General features: G+C 36.1%; 3 protein-coding genes across 8 annotated transcripts; 1 reads left to right on the top strand and 2 right to left on the bottom strand.

Annotated features, from left to right (window-relative positions):
- Positions 1-154: 154 nt before the first annotated feature.
- LOC105830383 (gametocyte-specific factor 1) lies at positions 155-1,990 on the bottom strand. Its single transcript, XM_012669672.3, has 3 exons — positions 1,384-1,990; positions 1,188-1,314; positions 155-535 (listed from the first exon to the last, which is right to left on the bottom strand). Exons 1-3 carry the CDS (start codon positions 1,477-1,479, stop codon positions 453-455), a joined length of 306 nt encoding a protein of 101 aa, XP_012525126.1. The 5' UTR covers positions 1,480-1,990; the 3' UTR covers positions 155-452.
- A 1,889-nt stretch (positions 1,991-3,879) lies between these two features.
- Positions 3,880-9,642, top strand: LOC105829719 (cyclin-dependent kinase 11B). Of its 6 annotated transcripts, none has more exons than XM_012668770.3 (7): positions 3,880-4,197; positions 5,250-5,627; positions 5,746-6,755; positions 7,018-7,344; positions 7,636-7,912; positions 8,060-8,290; positions 8,379-9,642. In XM_012668770.3, exons 1-7 carry the CDS (start codon positions 4,106-4,108, stop codon positions 8,671-8,673), a joined length of 2,610 nt encoding a protein of 869 aa, XP_012524224.1. In that variant the 5' UTR covers positions 3,880-4,105; the 3' UTR covers positions 8,674-9,642. The 6 variants fall into 6 exon arrangements, with proteins under 6 accessions (XP_012524224.1, XP_012524249.1, XP_012524233.1 ...); XM_012668795.3 differs by having other exon boundaries at positions 3,881-4,197; positions 5,253-5,627; positions 5,767-6,755; XM_012668779.3 differs by having other exon boundaries at positions 3,881-4,197; positions 5,253-5,627.
- Positions 9,643-9,699: 57 nt separating this feature from the next.
- Positions 9,700-10,872, bottom strand: LOC105829752 (pigment-dispersing hormone peptides). The gene is made up of 3 exons (XM_012668825.2): positions 10,746-10,872; positions 10,303-10,465; positions 9,700-10,020 (listed from the first exon to the last, which is right to left on the bottom strand). The coding sequence occupies exons 2-3, from the start codon at positions 10,432-10,434 to the stop codon at positions 9,895-9,897; spliced, it is 258 nt and encodes an 85-aa protein (XP_012524279.1). The 5' UTR covers positions 10,435-10,465; positions 10,746-10,872; the 3' UTR covers positions 9,700-9,894.
- Positions 10,873-13,250: the final 2,378 nt, after the last annotated feature.

Below are 13,250 nucleotides of genomic sequence, written 5' to 3'. Positions count from 1 at the left end.
ATGTAAAGTATAAAAATAAACAAAATTTATGTGAAATAAAAGCATCTGAGCGAAACGAGAGAAACCTGTTATTTATCAACAAGAAAAATCATTTGTTTTATCATTTTCTCATTTGTCGAGGAAAGAAAAGTTCATCTTTTAAAAAAAAAGTTTATTTTTATTTTTTCTTCTGGTTTTAATCTTTTTTTCATTGTTTTTACAATTATTCTATTTGTATAATGATATTCTAAATTCTGTCATATGATAAAATATATATCGTAGAGAAATTCTAAGTAACTACACATTATCACATTTTATGATGTCCATTCATTGAAAACATTTGTAGTTATAGTTCATAATTGTAGCTAACAACATAGTTTCATATGTTCTTCAACTAATGTATGGGTTTGATTTATTTATATTAGTATGACAATTGAAAGAAATTTTGGTCATTTTTACATATCTTGATTTTCTTAATAGCTGTTGTAACTGGTGTAGTTGTCATCTCTGCACTCATCTGATTCTGGTCTTGAAGCTGTTTCATAAGTTCTTGAAGCTATACAAAATTTAAAAAATTATGTTACAGTAACCAATACTTTTTTGTTCATATTGGAAAGATTATCGTATAAACATTGATCATTACAAAGCCATGTCCATGAGGCTAGAAAGTGCTCAGAGGTAGAGAAAGAATTGATTAATCATATTCCAACAATTTAGTCAACTGATCAATGCAATTGATTGGTTTTCTTTCCATTTGAGATGTCAGAGTAGTTTTTAGCAACATGGATACAAGGATTAAAGTGCCACAGATTTCAGTGTGATAATTATGGTATAGGGAATTATGTTTACTTCTTGTAAGACCCGAGTTCAAATTTGATTACAAATATCAGATTTTTTTCAAAATAGTGACAACTTCTCGAAAGGCAATAGCAAACCACAGAGTATTTTGCCATAGAGATTCCTCTAAATAGATTATTTGGAAACTAACATTTGAATTGTAAAACACATATCTAAGGCTTTAGAGATTTACCATCTAAATTAAAAATCTGCGCAATATACGCAATGTAACCATATTATAGATTTAAGTGTATATCAGAACAGCTTGTATAAATTTTTAAAAAGCACAGAAATATAATAAGGGATCGCCACTTTCTAATAAAAGACTGAAGACAGATTCTGTTACATAAAAAATAACAGTGCATCCTTACGTTGAATGTAGCTTCCTTCAACAGTTCGTCTCATAGGACATGTATCAATATGTTCTCTAATTTCGCTTTTGCTGAGACGATGAGTCGCGTTGTACGGGCAAATAACCTTGTAATCAGGTGGGAAATTCTATAAGAAACTTTTGTGTTTATTTATGCATTTTTAAAAACATGATTATACGATTTAGAAAATCATCACCTTCTCGCATTTTACGAGATGCCGCTGAAATCTGGAACTGGGTATACGATGATACTTGTTGTAAGGGCACAAGAGAACATCGTCGACGATACTCATCCTGCACAATTCGTAAGAATTGGCCGTGCGATAGATAAGAGAACGTAATAAATTCTAAGGTATCCTTAGTCTGTTGTTAAAAATCTAAGAGTCGATACTCCGGTTCAGTCCTGTCTCTTGATCGGCAATACAAAGCGATACGAATCAATACCAAAGCAATACGAAGAAGAAAATTGATATCCTGGTCCTGGACTTCGGTATCCGGTATTCCTCCACTTGGCGGTAAAGGAATAGAAGTTTTTGAAATTCAAGAATATTACTGAAAATACTACTACGATTTCGGAACTTATTCACAAAATAGACACGTTTCTTTCCGGCTTGTAGTTTTGGAACGTAAGAACACCGAGAACACGTAAGCTGTCCAATAGACAAGTTCGTTCACGAATTTTTATCCTGAAGAGAAGTTTGGAAATGTTACAAAATTTGATTCTTATTTCAAGACCGTCTCAAATAACCACGTGACCAAAAATAAATAGTTTGTTCGCGTCGCCATGCTCCGACATGCTCCTATTCACTTCAACGCATTCTAATAGGTTAGCGTCATCGGAATCAACGTATTGGAGTGCGTCGTTGGGGTGAATAGGAGCATGTTGGGGCACTTGAGGCATGTGAAGCACGCGATAGACCCAAAGATATCACGGCTGCGTTCGGGGAGCACACTTTATGGTATATCCATACAAACTTGCATAAGCGCATAAGCATATGCATAAGGAATTCGATTGGTCTATTTTCTTATGTAAGTGCTTGTAGGCCAATCAATTTTCTTATGTATATGCTTATGGATATACATAAGTATTAATGGAGGGGCCATTGCTATATGCCGGAGTCCGCGCGGGGAGAATCGACAGAGACATGAATATATTCTCATATATTCTGTCGCTTTTTGTGTTGGACATCTCCACCACTCCGTTTTCTAGAAGGAAAGAAGCGCATATACGAGCGGTACGACAGGTACGAGCTTACCTACTTCGTGCCTACTTGGGCCTCGGGCTATTACAATTAGTACAAACAATTTTTACATACGAAAGTAATACTGTGCATAATTCATTGATTGGCATGCATCTTTTAGATTCTAAATTATGTATCACTTAATGAATACACATGTGTTATCTTTGTAAGCAATTTTTTTTTCGTACGAGTTTGACAATCGGGCCTCAGATTGTATAGTAATTGTATTACGAACCTATTCCCACACGAAAAAAGACAGAATATATCCATCTCTCTGTCGATTCTCCCCGCGCGCGTCGCGATGCACCAAGGCCTCTCCATTAGGCCGGATCTACAATAGGTGTAGTAAGTCTTATGCTATAAGAAATTGACCAATTATAATATGAGAAGAATAATCGAATATAATTGGTTAATTCCTTATGGCATAAAGCTTACTACACCTATTGTAGATCCGGTCTTAATACAAGCTCTGGGGTTCGATTCTTGAATTCATTTGTAAGAGAGACGTATTCGCAAATTCTGTTCTTACAGAAAAGTTGAAAATTTATTGGCTATCGTATGGCTTTTAACCAATAAACTTGCAACTTTTCCGTTAGAGCGGGTATTTGCGCATACGTTTTCTTGCGAATGAATTCAAGAATCGAGCCCCTGTGGTCTTGTTAGAGCACTAAGACCGGTATTCATAGTCGATTCTTATATTTAAGATCATCTTAAGTACAGCCTTAAGATGCCATCAACCAATCACAGGCCGGAATTCATAGTCGAATCTTATTCAAGTTCCAGGGGCTCTATTCTTGAATTCATTCGCAAGAGAAACGTATTCGCAAATTCTGATCTTACAGAAAAGTTGGAAATTTATTGGCTATCGTATGGCTATTAACCAATAAACTTGTAACTTTTCTGTTAGAGCGAGTACTTGCGTATACGTTTCTCTTGCGAATGAATTCAAGAATCGAGCCCCAGCTTAAGCACGATCTTGAGACATCAATGCTGTTATTTCATTGGTTAAGTAAGTCTCAAGTCGGCTCAAAGCTAGACTTAAGACAATGCTTGAGCTTAAGATCGGTCTATGAATCCCGTCCTATGAATCCCGTCCACAGAGCCGTATTAGCATCTTAAGACATTACTTGAGACGATCTTAAAATAAGATTCGACTATGAATACCGACCTTGAACCGTGGTACTGTGGCCTCCCCACTCCGGGCCGGATATCCATTTAGGCTACATTCCAAAACGTCCTTTCCGAGGAAAATTTTACTCGATGTAATATAGGATACGTTACGTGTACTATATATTTTGAGTAAAATTTTCCTTGGAAAGGACGTTTTGAAATGTAGCCCTAGGGAGTAAGAAGAATACCGACCTAACCGTGAGTTGTGGAACCGGGCCTTAAAAAATTGCATTTTCCAGTTTTCCGATGGCGTTCCGAAACTCATTGAAGAAGAGACATTTAAATTTAAAATGGTGAAGCAACGTGACGAGTGAAACGCGTTTTGAGTGAAAAGACACATCATATTTTATTCCTTCTTGCATTTACAATTCAAATTTTCTAATTAATACTACACATTAATCATCTTTCTTATCCGGATCGGAATTCACCGAAAATGGAAGTGCGTTCGGGTACAACGAGCGATACTTTAACGAGTACAGGTTAGAAACCGGTTGGCCACCGCTTGAATATGCCCGCAAATACGTCGGACATGGATATCGATAATCAGAGCGAAGACGGAGAAATTAAGAAGAGTCCATCGAAGGATATGGGTGATTACAGGTATAATTTACGCTGTGTTTCATTGACATCCCAATTCGACTAAGATTAGATCTGACACTACAGATCGGCCACACGAGCACCACTTACGAAAACGATTTTGCGGCTCACGGCTTTCGCCGCAACTGTTGCTCCTCCGGTTTCCTCGTCAAGCCACGTGAAAGTTGCCTAGGTTAGCTTAAATAACATTTCAAAGCGCATGTGCGCGCTTGCGCGACAAATTTTCGCCTTTTTGTCATCGTTCAGCGTTCGTTGGTAACGCAGTGTGTATGCGGTCGCGGTGTATGCTCGCGAATGGCGGAGTGTCTCGCGTCGACTGAGTCTCTCACGATCTCACTAATCGATCTCACTGAAACACTCCGTATTCGACAAGCCAGCTTCGCTTTTTCTCTCCATGATGAGTGAAAACGTGTCGCGTCACACGTCGTACCGAGAAGCAGAATGACAAACGATGCTGCCCAGACTTTTTAGGTATTTGAGACTCTCTCTTTGTGCTCGAGATAACGCGTGTACGTATTCGGGGTCAATTATTTTCGTTTTTATTTTATCTCCACGGTATTGTTCTTGCCCTGGGCTTCACAATGACATGTCATCTACTACAAAGAAAAAAATAGAGAATTTTGACGAAAATTTTATATCTTAAGTAAAAAAGCTAATGATACTTTCATTCCTCACAATCAATAGAGATTTAATCACATATTAATTACATTAAAATTGTATTTAAAATAATATTGTAGAATTTCAATAATTCAAAACATTTAAACTGAAGAATTTTGTTTTAGTTGTAATTATAGCGAATGAGCAATGTATGTGTTTATCTTGTTATTTATTGTTAAGATATTTATAAATAATGTTACTTAATTGATATTTGTCAATTTCTATTTTAAATAGATTTATCAAAGATTTGTAAAGTAAACATTTTAAAACAAAGTTAATAAGCAATAATATTTACAATACAAATATTTATGAAGTTATCTCAAAGATTTAATTCATAAATCTAAAAAAAAAAAACAGTTATATTATTATTTAATTTAGCTTGTTCTTTTCGATGTCAGCAGCTTTTCAGAAGAAGAAGGTGGCGACACAGCCGATTCCTTGGATATTAAACCACCACAGGCGGTTGTGCGCCATCATAAATCCAGCTCATCTCGTCGAAGGGAGAAACATAGTGACAGGAGAAATCGTAGGGATGATAAAGATCGCAAGTCACGTCAGCATGAACGAGAAGATAGACACAGGGACAAGCACAGACATCGTAGGCATGTGGGAGAGCCTTTGGAGAGACTCGAACGTTTTGAGAGCTCTAAGAGGAACCGCGATAGAATGGAGCGTTTAGACAGGATGGAAAGTCATTCCAGAGACAGAGAATCCTCCAAACACGATCGCAAGGAGAGAAGTACAGGAGATCGTGTTTTAGAAGATCTGAGGGAAAGGTAATTGTAAATTATATCTTGGAATTTCTGTCCATTTTATAAAAAATATGTAATGATAATTAAATGAATTAAAAAGTGACAATAATTGTATGAGTACTTTTTTAAATAATTTAGTCAGATCAAAACATTTATGTTCTAGACTGTTGGACAAGAGAAGGGAGAGACGGGAGGATCCACGCGATACTCGTGGTTATAAGGTACGATTAGAAGACCTGCGAGAAATACGCGAATCGCGCGATCGGCGAGAAGTACGAATAGAAGAACTTCGGGAGCGTCGCGAAATGCATACCATGGATGAGGGCTGCCATGACGGCAGAGAACGTCGCGAAATTCGTATAGAGGAACAGAGGCACATACGAGTAATTATGGACGAGCAGTTCTCAGAGAGCGAACTGATCGAACGATCCGAGAAACGTCGCAAGAGATCTCACAAGCACGACAGAGTTCGCGAGAGGGACCAAGAGAAGATGGAGCACAGGGAGAAGGAGCATCGGGAAAAACAGTTGCGAGAAGCGATGGAAATCGTGACCGACGAAATTAATGAGATGGATATGCAAAATGAGATCTTGATGCAGGTTAAAGATCCGAAAGAGATGACAGAACAGGAGCTCAGAAAGGAGAGACTGTTGGAAGCTGACAGAGAAATGGCCAGGCGAAAAGAAGTATCTAGATTGGAGTTGGAAGCGAGAAGAATGAAGAGGGGTGAGAAACGGCCTATGAGTCCAGACAACAATCCAGATCCTTCGATTGTAGAGCTATCTGACGAAAGCATCAGTCCTCATTCTGAAGGTGCACAATCGAAATCAGCCGAATCTAGACACTCGTCCGAAGTAGAGAGGAGTCCGCACGAGAGGTCTTCGGAGCGACATTCGTCCGACTCCTCAGAATCGAGCAGTGATGACGATGACGAGTCGAACGAATCGAATAAAGGTTCCGGTAACGATTCCAACGACGGCTCGGAGTACAACAATCCAAGTCCATTGTCCGTCGATAGATTGGCTAAATCCGATCATTCGGACGGTGACTCTCCTGGCCATGTCGATTCCAGCAATCTTTCGAAAAACATAGAAGAGGAGGAAAAGAAAGAAGAAGAACCAGAGTTACCGCCATATCTGCCGGCTATTCAAGGTATAGCAAAAATCATATATAAATAATTATAAAAAACATTTAAAATGAAATTATAGGAATAAAATCACCTTAACTGTAAATCTCACACACAATATTTTAATAATATAAAATAAAAACGAAATTAGTTTAAATGGTCAATAATTTTTACAAGATAATGAGATGGATTTGATCTCTTATTTTTGCTCTATTATTTTTATTTTAAACTTAATTTTTAGCTCTATTTTTTGTTATTTTTTGTATATGTATTATAAATTTTTTTTAGGTTGTAGAAGCGTCGAAGAGTTCCAATGTTTAAATCGAATCGAAGAAGGTACATACGGAGTCGTATATAGAGCACGGGATAAACGCACAGATGAAATAGTTGCGTTGAAACGATTAAAAATGGAAAAAGAGAAAGAAGGCTTTCCAATTACGAGTCTAAGGGAAATCAATACTTTATTGAAATCGCAGCATCCCAATATTGTCACCGTGCGAGAGATAGTCGTTGGTAGTAACATGGATAAGATATTTATTGTCATGGATTATGTGGAGCACGATTTAAAATCCCTAATAGAAACCATGAAGCAGAAGAAACAAGTTTTTATACCTGGTAAGTACATTAAATTCTGAAATTTTAAGTGGAGAGTTAGACATAATATTATTAGCATAAGAATAAGAAACGGTTTTAATAGAAACAAATTAAAAATAATATTTAACTGTAAATAAATAATCCATGATAATATTAAAAATTTATAAACATGGAATAATTTCTATCTTTATATGTTTTTTATGTCTTATGGATTACATAAACTTCAAACTTTAAACTGTTATTAACATAAATGCACTATATTATAGTAAAATATGCGAACATAAAGAAAAATCGATATTTTTTCCATTGTAGGAGAAGTTAAATGTCTTATGCAACAATTATTGCGCGCGGTCGCACATCTACATGATAATTGGATATTACATCGAGACTTAAAGACATCTAATTTGCTATTAAGTCACAGGGGTATTTTGAAAGTTGGCGATTTTGGCTTAGCTCGAGAATATGGCTCTCCCTTGAGGCAATACACGCCGATTGTCGTAACACTTTGGTACAGAGCTCCTGAATTATTGCTGTGTGACAAAGAATATGCTGGATTATACAGTACACCTATAGACATGTGGTCTGTAGGGTAAGTATGATTTAATATTATATAATATGATTTTCCAAAATTAATAGTATCAAAGAATTATAATATTAAATGTAACTACTATTATAGAATATACATAAGTATATACATAGATATAGATTATGATATTTAAGATAGTTTCTTTCTTAGGTGTATTTTCGCTGAGCTTCTAAGGATGGAACCACTCTTCCCTGGAAAATCGGATATAGATCAGTTGAATAAAATATTTAAGGAGTTGGGTACACCGAGTGAGAGAATTTGGCCGGGATACACTAAGTTACCTATTGTACAAAAGATCCCGTTCGCACATTATCCTGTAAATAATCTTAGGCAAAGATTTAGTTTATCGTTGTCCGATTTAGGTGTCGAATTACTGAACAAGTAAGTTAATCTATATAAAGAATAATACTCGTAAGCGTCTAATCTAAATGAGTTTTTCTTATTACAAGCGTAATTGTTTTGTTTTTAGATTCTTAACGTACGATCCACGTCAACGTGTGACCGCCGAAGACGCCTTAAATCATGGTTACTTTACCGAAGCACCTTTGCCAATCGATCCGCAAATGTTTCCCACGTGGCCTGCTAAATCCGAGCAAGGAAGTAGAACCACGAACGCGTCTCCGAAGCCACCGAGCGGTGGCAGAGAGTATAAACAATTAGGCGACGGTGATGATGCCGAGTTGAGCAATTCTGGTTTTCATATGGGCTTGATGGAAGGTGGCAGAGTGCCGCCTGTTGGCGGCGGCTTTCATTTGAAATTTTAATTGCGAAAGACAATTTTGTATTCTAACTTATAACAATAAATTTTTCTAAATAGATTTACATGATAGATTTAGTTAAATAATGATAAAAATAAAGAGGAATAACAAGTTATCTTTCAGAAAAAACAATTCCGAAGCCTGCATATATACCATGTATCTTTATATGCAATAACCGCCACGACGATATTAAATATATATTTCTGATTTTAAATCGGATTTTAAGTTCAAGTCAGTAATAAAAATCGCTGTTAATGTACATATTTTATTCCTAATTTAAATGAAAAATGAATCTGAAGAATATTCATGTGATTAACCCTCAGTACGCACCCATAAAAAAATCCCGATTTACTCGGGTTGAAACTAACCCGGCGTCTTTATTTACGTATATCTCTGGTTAAAATGGACCAATTTTAAATCATTTTTTTGTAAATTGATAATCGAAGTTTGAAAAAAAGAATTCCAGTTAAAAAGTCAAGAAAGTTATAGCACAAAAGATATTTTACAAAAACTAAAAGTAAATTGGTTAAAAACTTACAACTTTGAAAATTCGTTCAAGTTACGCTAGCCCAGTGTGCGTATTGAGGGTTAAGATATAGCGTTTTATTTTTATGAAACGATGATACTTACGATTGTCTTTTGCATCTGATCATGTATGATTATAATGGTATGAAATATATGTATATTTATGAATTATTGTTTATTGTTCCTGAAATGACTAATAATGGATATACCTCACAATATTTCGAACTTTTCTTTTATAATAAGTCTTTCCTTTTATAACAAATCGATCGACTTATTATGAAAAGGGATCTCAAATTTGGAACTTAGCAACCATGAATTGCTTTTATATATAGAGTTATGCGATTTTTCACTATTGAATAATAGGAATATCCGTTATAAAAATCAAAACAATAGTATTTGCGTGATCAAGGTTTGTAATGTAATCCGCACTTTGCTATCATAAGTTATGGAGAAAGAAAATAATATAAGGAATTATATGTAATAGAAAGATGTAATAAAAAGAAGACATGCGAATTCCTACATTTATTAGTCTCGGTTCATTTTGTACACGATCCGTATTTCTAGGAATATCATTAATAAATTTTCTAAATGCTCCGTTTTAATATATATTCTTTAACGGATAAACTACGAATATATTTTAACTTTTTTTTTTATATGTGATATATCTTTAAATATCTTTTGTGCAATCAAATGAGATTACTTTCATTTTCCAGCATTATGCATATTTTTCGGTAGACCTAACAACGCATTTATAAGTTCGGAATTACGTTTGGGATGACAAAATCGCGGAGCCATCAGCATCAATCTAGCTAACTGCAATTCGCTATCCTGAAAGAAATAAACACATTTTTTATGTACATAAATTCGCCTAATGAAGCTATAATTTAATAGTATGATATTACATTACTAATTTGTCCAAATTATATCAACCGCTTAAGTAACATTCCGAGTTCTGAGTTGACAAGTCTGAATTGTAAATTAATTCTCTTATCTCACTTTGCCAAAGCGTTCAATATAATTTCGAAATATAATAAATGCGACACGTCGCACATTAGCTAAGATTTAAATATCTCTTAATTGCCATTTGGATCGATTCGAATTAACACTTACCAATCCTCTGCCATACGGAAGATTTAATCCGAACATGTTCCTGTCGACATCCTCGAGTTCGCTGGACTCCTCTCCGCAAACGATGCCGACGATAATAGCGACAACGACAACGAAACTCGCGTAATTAGCCATTGATGGATGCTGCCTCCTTTAGACAATGTATCTTGTACGGAAAGATTTGACAATTATTTAATTTAATATAATGTATTACATGAAAATTTTATTTGATAAAAATTTAATATTAATTTCATGGATATAAATATTTATGTATTTTATATAAAATTTTCATTATTTAATAAAAATTAATATCGATATTAATTATATCTATTAATTTTCATATTAAAATTTATTTTATTATTAAAATTTAATGGAAAATTGTATTAAACGAAAATGTTATCTCAATTAAATAATTTAATTTAGAAATTTAAATAGACGATATATACTTGGAACCAGTGGCAATCAGTAAACGTTAAAGTAGCAACGAATATCGTTCAATGCACCGCGCAAATACGACGTAAATCCGAAGACGTCGTTTCTTTTATACGCCGAGTCTCTGTCGTCAAAATCTGTTCCTGACAGGCAGATTGTAGGCCGCGAATAACTCTGCGAACGACAGATGTCTTCCTTCGACGAGATCATTTCGGTGAATTGTATCTCTCTCCCTTTCTCAAGTTATGTAAAAGAAATTCTACCGAAGCCTGCGTTTGATTACCGCAGCCGATAATTATTATAAGATGCATCTCAGTCTTCTGGTTGGCGAGATACACGGATCAGTGTTGCCGAGGGAAGAATTGAAATTGAAGTTGGAAACAAGATTCCCACCAAAGGAGAAATATAATGGAAACTCGGGTCGCCGATAGGCTTAAGAGAAGATCGAGACGCCCAAGTTTTATTCCGCCGAATTACCGAAGTCGGATTTTCTCTCGACTGCGAAGAAAAAAAACTTATTGACCTTTTCGGTGATCGCAAAATCTGCGGGCGGAATCCTTCAAAGGTGTACATGTACATTAACGATGATGCGCGAGTCGCGAATTAATATTTTCTCTCATTCTCTCATTTTAATATTAATTAATATAATTTCAGAGATTCCCCATCGCGAGGGTCGAAAGAAAAACTTTCCCGGCGTCGTACTCGCCGACGGTCGATTCGCTTTTTATTCAACTCGTTTTTTTTTTTTTTTTTACTTTTAAAGGTAGAACTTTACGCTTACGATCGAGGCACGTATACGCGTGTCCGCAGCGTTTGCCGCCGTCGTCGCGACGAGGGTTATCATTAAGGAAGAGCCACGAGCATTACAAGCGCTTGTCGCGGTCGTCGCGAATGCGGGTCTCGTCAGGGTCAGTGTCGTATTTAATCTCGAGGGAGACGCGCTTTCCGCACGAGGAAACCCGACCTCGCGAACACTGGCTGCCGCGCTCTCGTCCTTTCGATATTCGCGTAGATATAAATTACCTGGCTGTCCGCATCACTCATTTCGTATTCGAACGATATCGCCGAGTGGCGTGGACGACGGTGCGGATGGCGAATCGCGGCGACATCATTGTCATCCTTCGGGGAAGAGACGGAGGGACAAAGGGAGAGATAAATCGTATAATTATCTCGGGACAAACGCTCGTCGGAGTACACAATGAAAATACACAATAGGAATAAGCGAGAGGTGATACCGAGTTCCTTGAAGCGACGCTCCGTCCATAAATGCCCTGAGCATCATAAATGCCCTACTGTTTAATAGATGACTACTTTCCCAATCTGTCATCTAGAGAATAGCTAGTAACGATGAATGACTAACGATGTTTTTATAGATGATATTTTCACTGATGATATATGCTTTACGGATCTTATTATAACTAAAAATAGAAAGAGAGAGAGAGAGAGAGAGAGAAAGAGAGAGAGAGAGAGAGAGAAGCAAAAATTAATTAAAGTGTATCAAACGCTGTTTCATTATTTGGTCTATTTCTTCATTCCGTTAAAAATAAATTAGCATACAGAAAAAAATTAATCTATAAATCTATAATCGTTGTCTCACGTATAAGCAAGAATATAAAATCTTTTTTAAAGAATTTGATAATCTTAAATAGATATAACTTCTTTACACGAGGAATTAATTTGTGTAATTTTATCAAAAGAAATATATTCTTGTTTTTCCATAATAATTTTCAATATTGGGTAAAAAGTAACAATATCTTCGAACAAAGAATTAGACTTTAATACTATTAAATTATTAAAACGGTTATATTGCGCTCGTTCTTTAAATAACTATAATAATATTAAAATAAAAATATAATATTTTGCTGGAGAAGAGTCAAAAGCTGGAACTAAATAGAACCTAAAAGTGATTTATTTTTACTCTCACTGGAGTAACAGATCACTCGAATATTGCATGTTCCCAATTCACACTCTTTTAGAATGTCTTATTTTACAAAATTTTGAAAGTGATTTTGATATATTTTTTTAATCGATCGATATATTTTGAACAATATGTTTCGTTTTATAAGAAACTAAGAAGAAACAAAATAGAAAAGAGAGCAAAGCGAGATGAAGCGAGGAGGAAGAAGGACGGATCCAGCAGCATCGAAATCTCCAACTGTTCCCTGGGATGGGCGCAGAGGTCACTAACCAGCGACCGTAAAAGCAGCCTGGGACCGGTGGCGTGGCCTTGACTCTACGTCAAGACCCTTCGAAGAAGGCATGTCGATCAACTGCGAATGGATTAGCCATTTTCGACGCCTCCGTGACATTTTCTCCGTGATGTAGAGCCTGGATGTTTGCGACGCGAAGGGAAGCGTTGCGAAAATTGACTCGCCGTCTTTCGCGATTTGCGCCAAGCCGGAAAAAGAAACAGTGCAAGACGATCAGCAAGAATTCAACGAAATCGGAACAACGAGAGTGAGAGGCGCCTAAAAAAAAAAAGGAAAGAAGCAGTTCTTCTCCAGCCGCCTCCCCGATTG

This window comes from Monomorium pharaonis, chromosome 3, assembly GCF_013373865.1.
Source record: "Monomorium pharaonis isolate MP-MQ-018 chromosome 3, ASM1337386v2, whole genome shotgun sequence".
In the NCBI taxonomy this organism is placed as follows: Eukaryota; Metazoa; Arthropoda; class Insecta; order Hymenoptera; family Formicidae; genus Monomorium; species Monomorium pharaonis.
The sequence above is the reverse complement of the archived record's forward strand: the minus strand, read 5'-3'. Positions and strand labels throughout refer to the sequence as shown.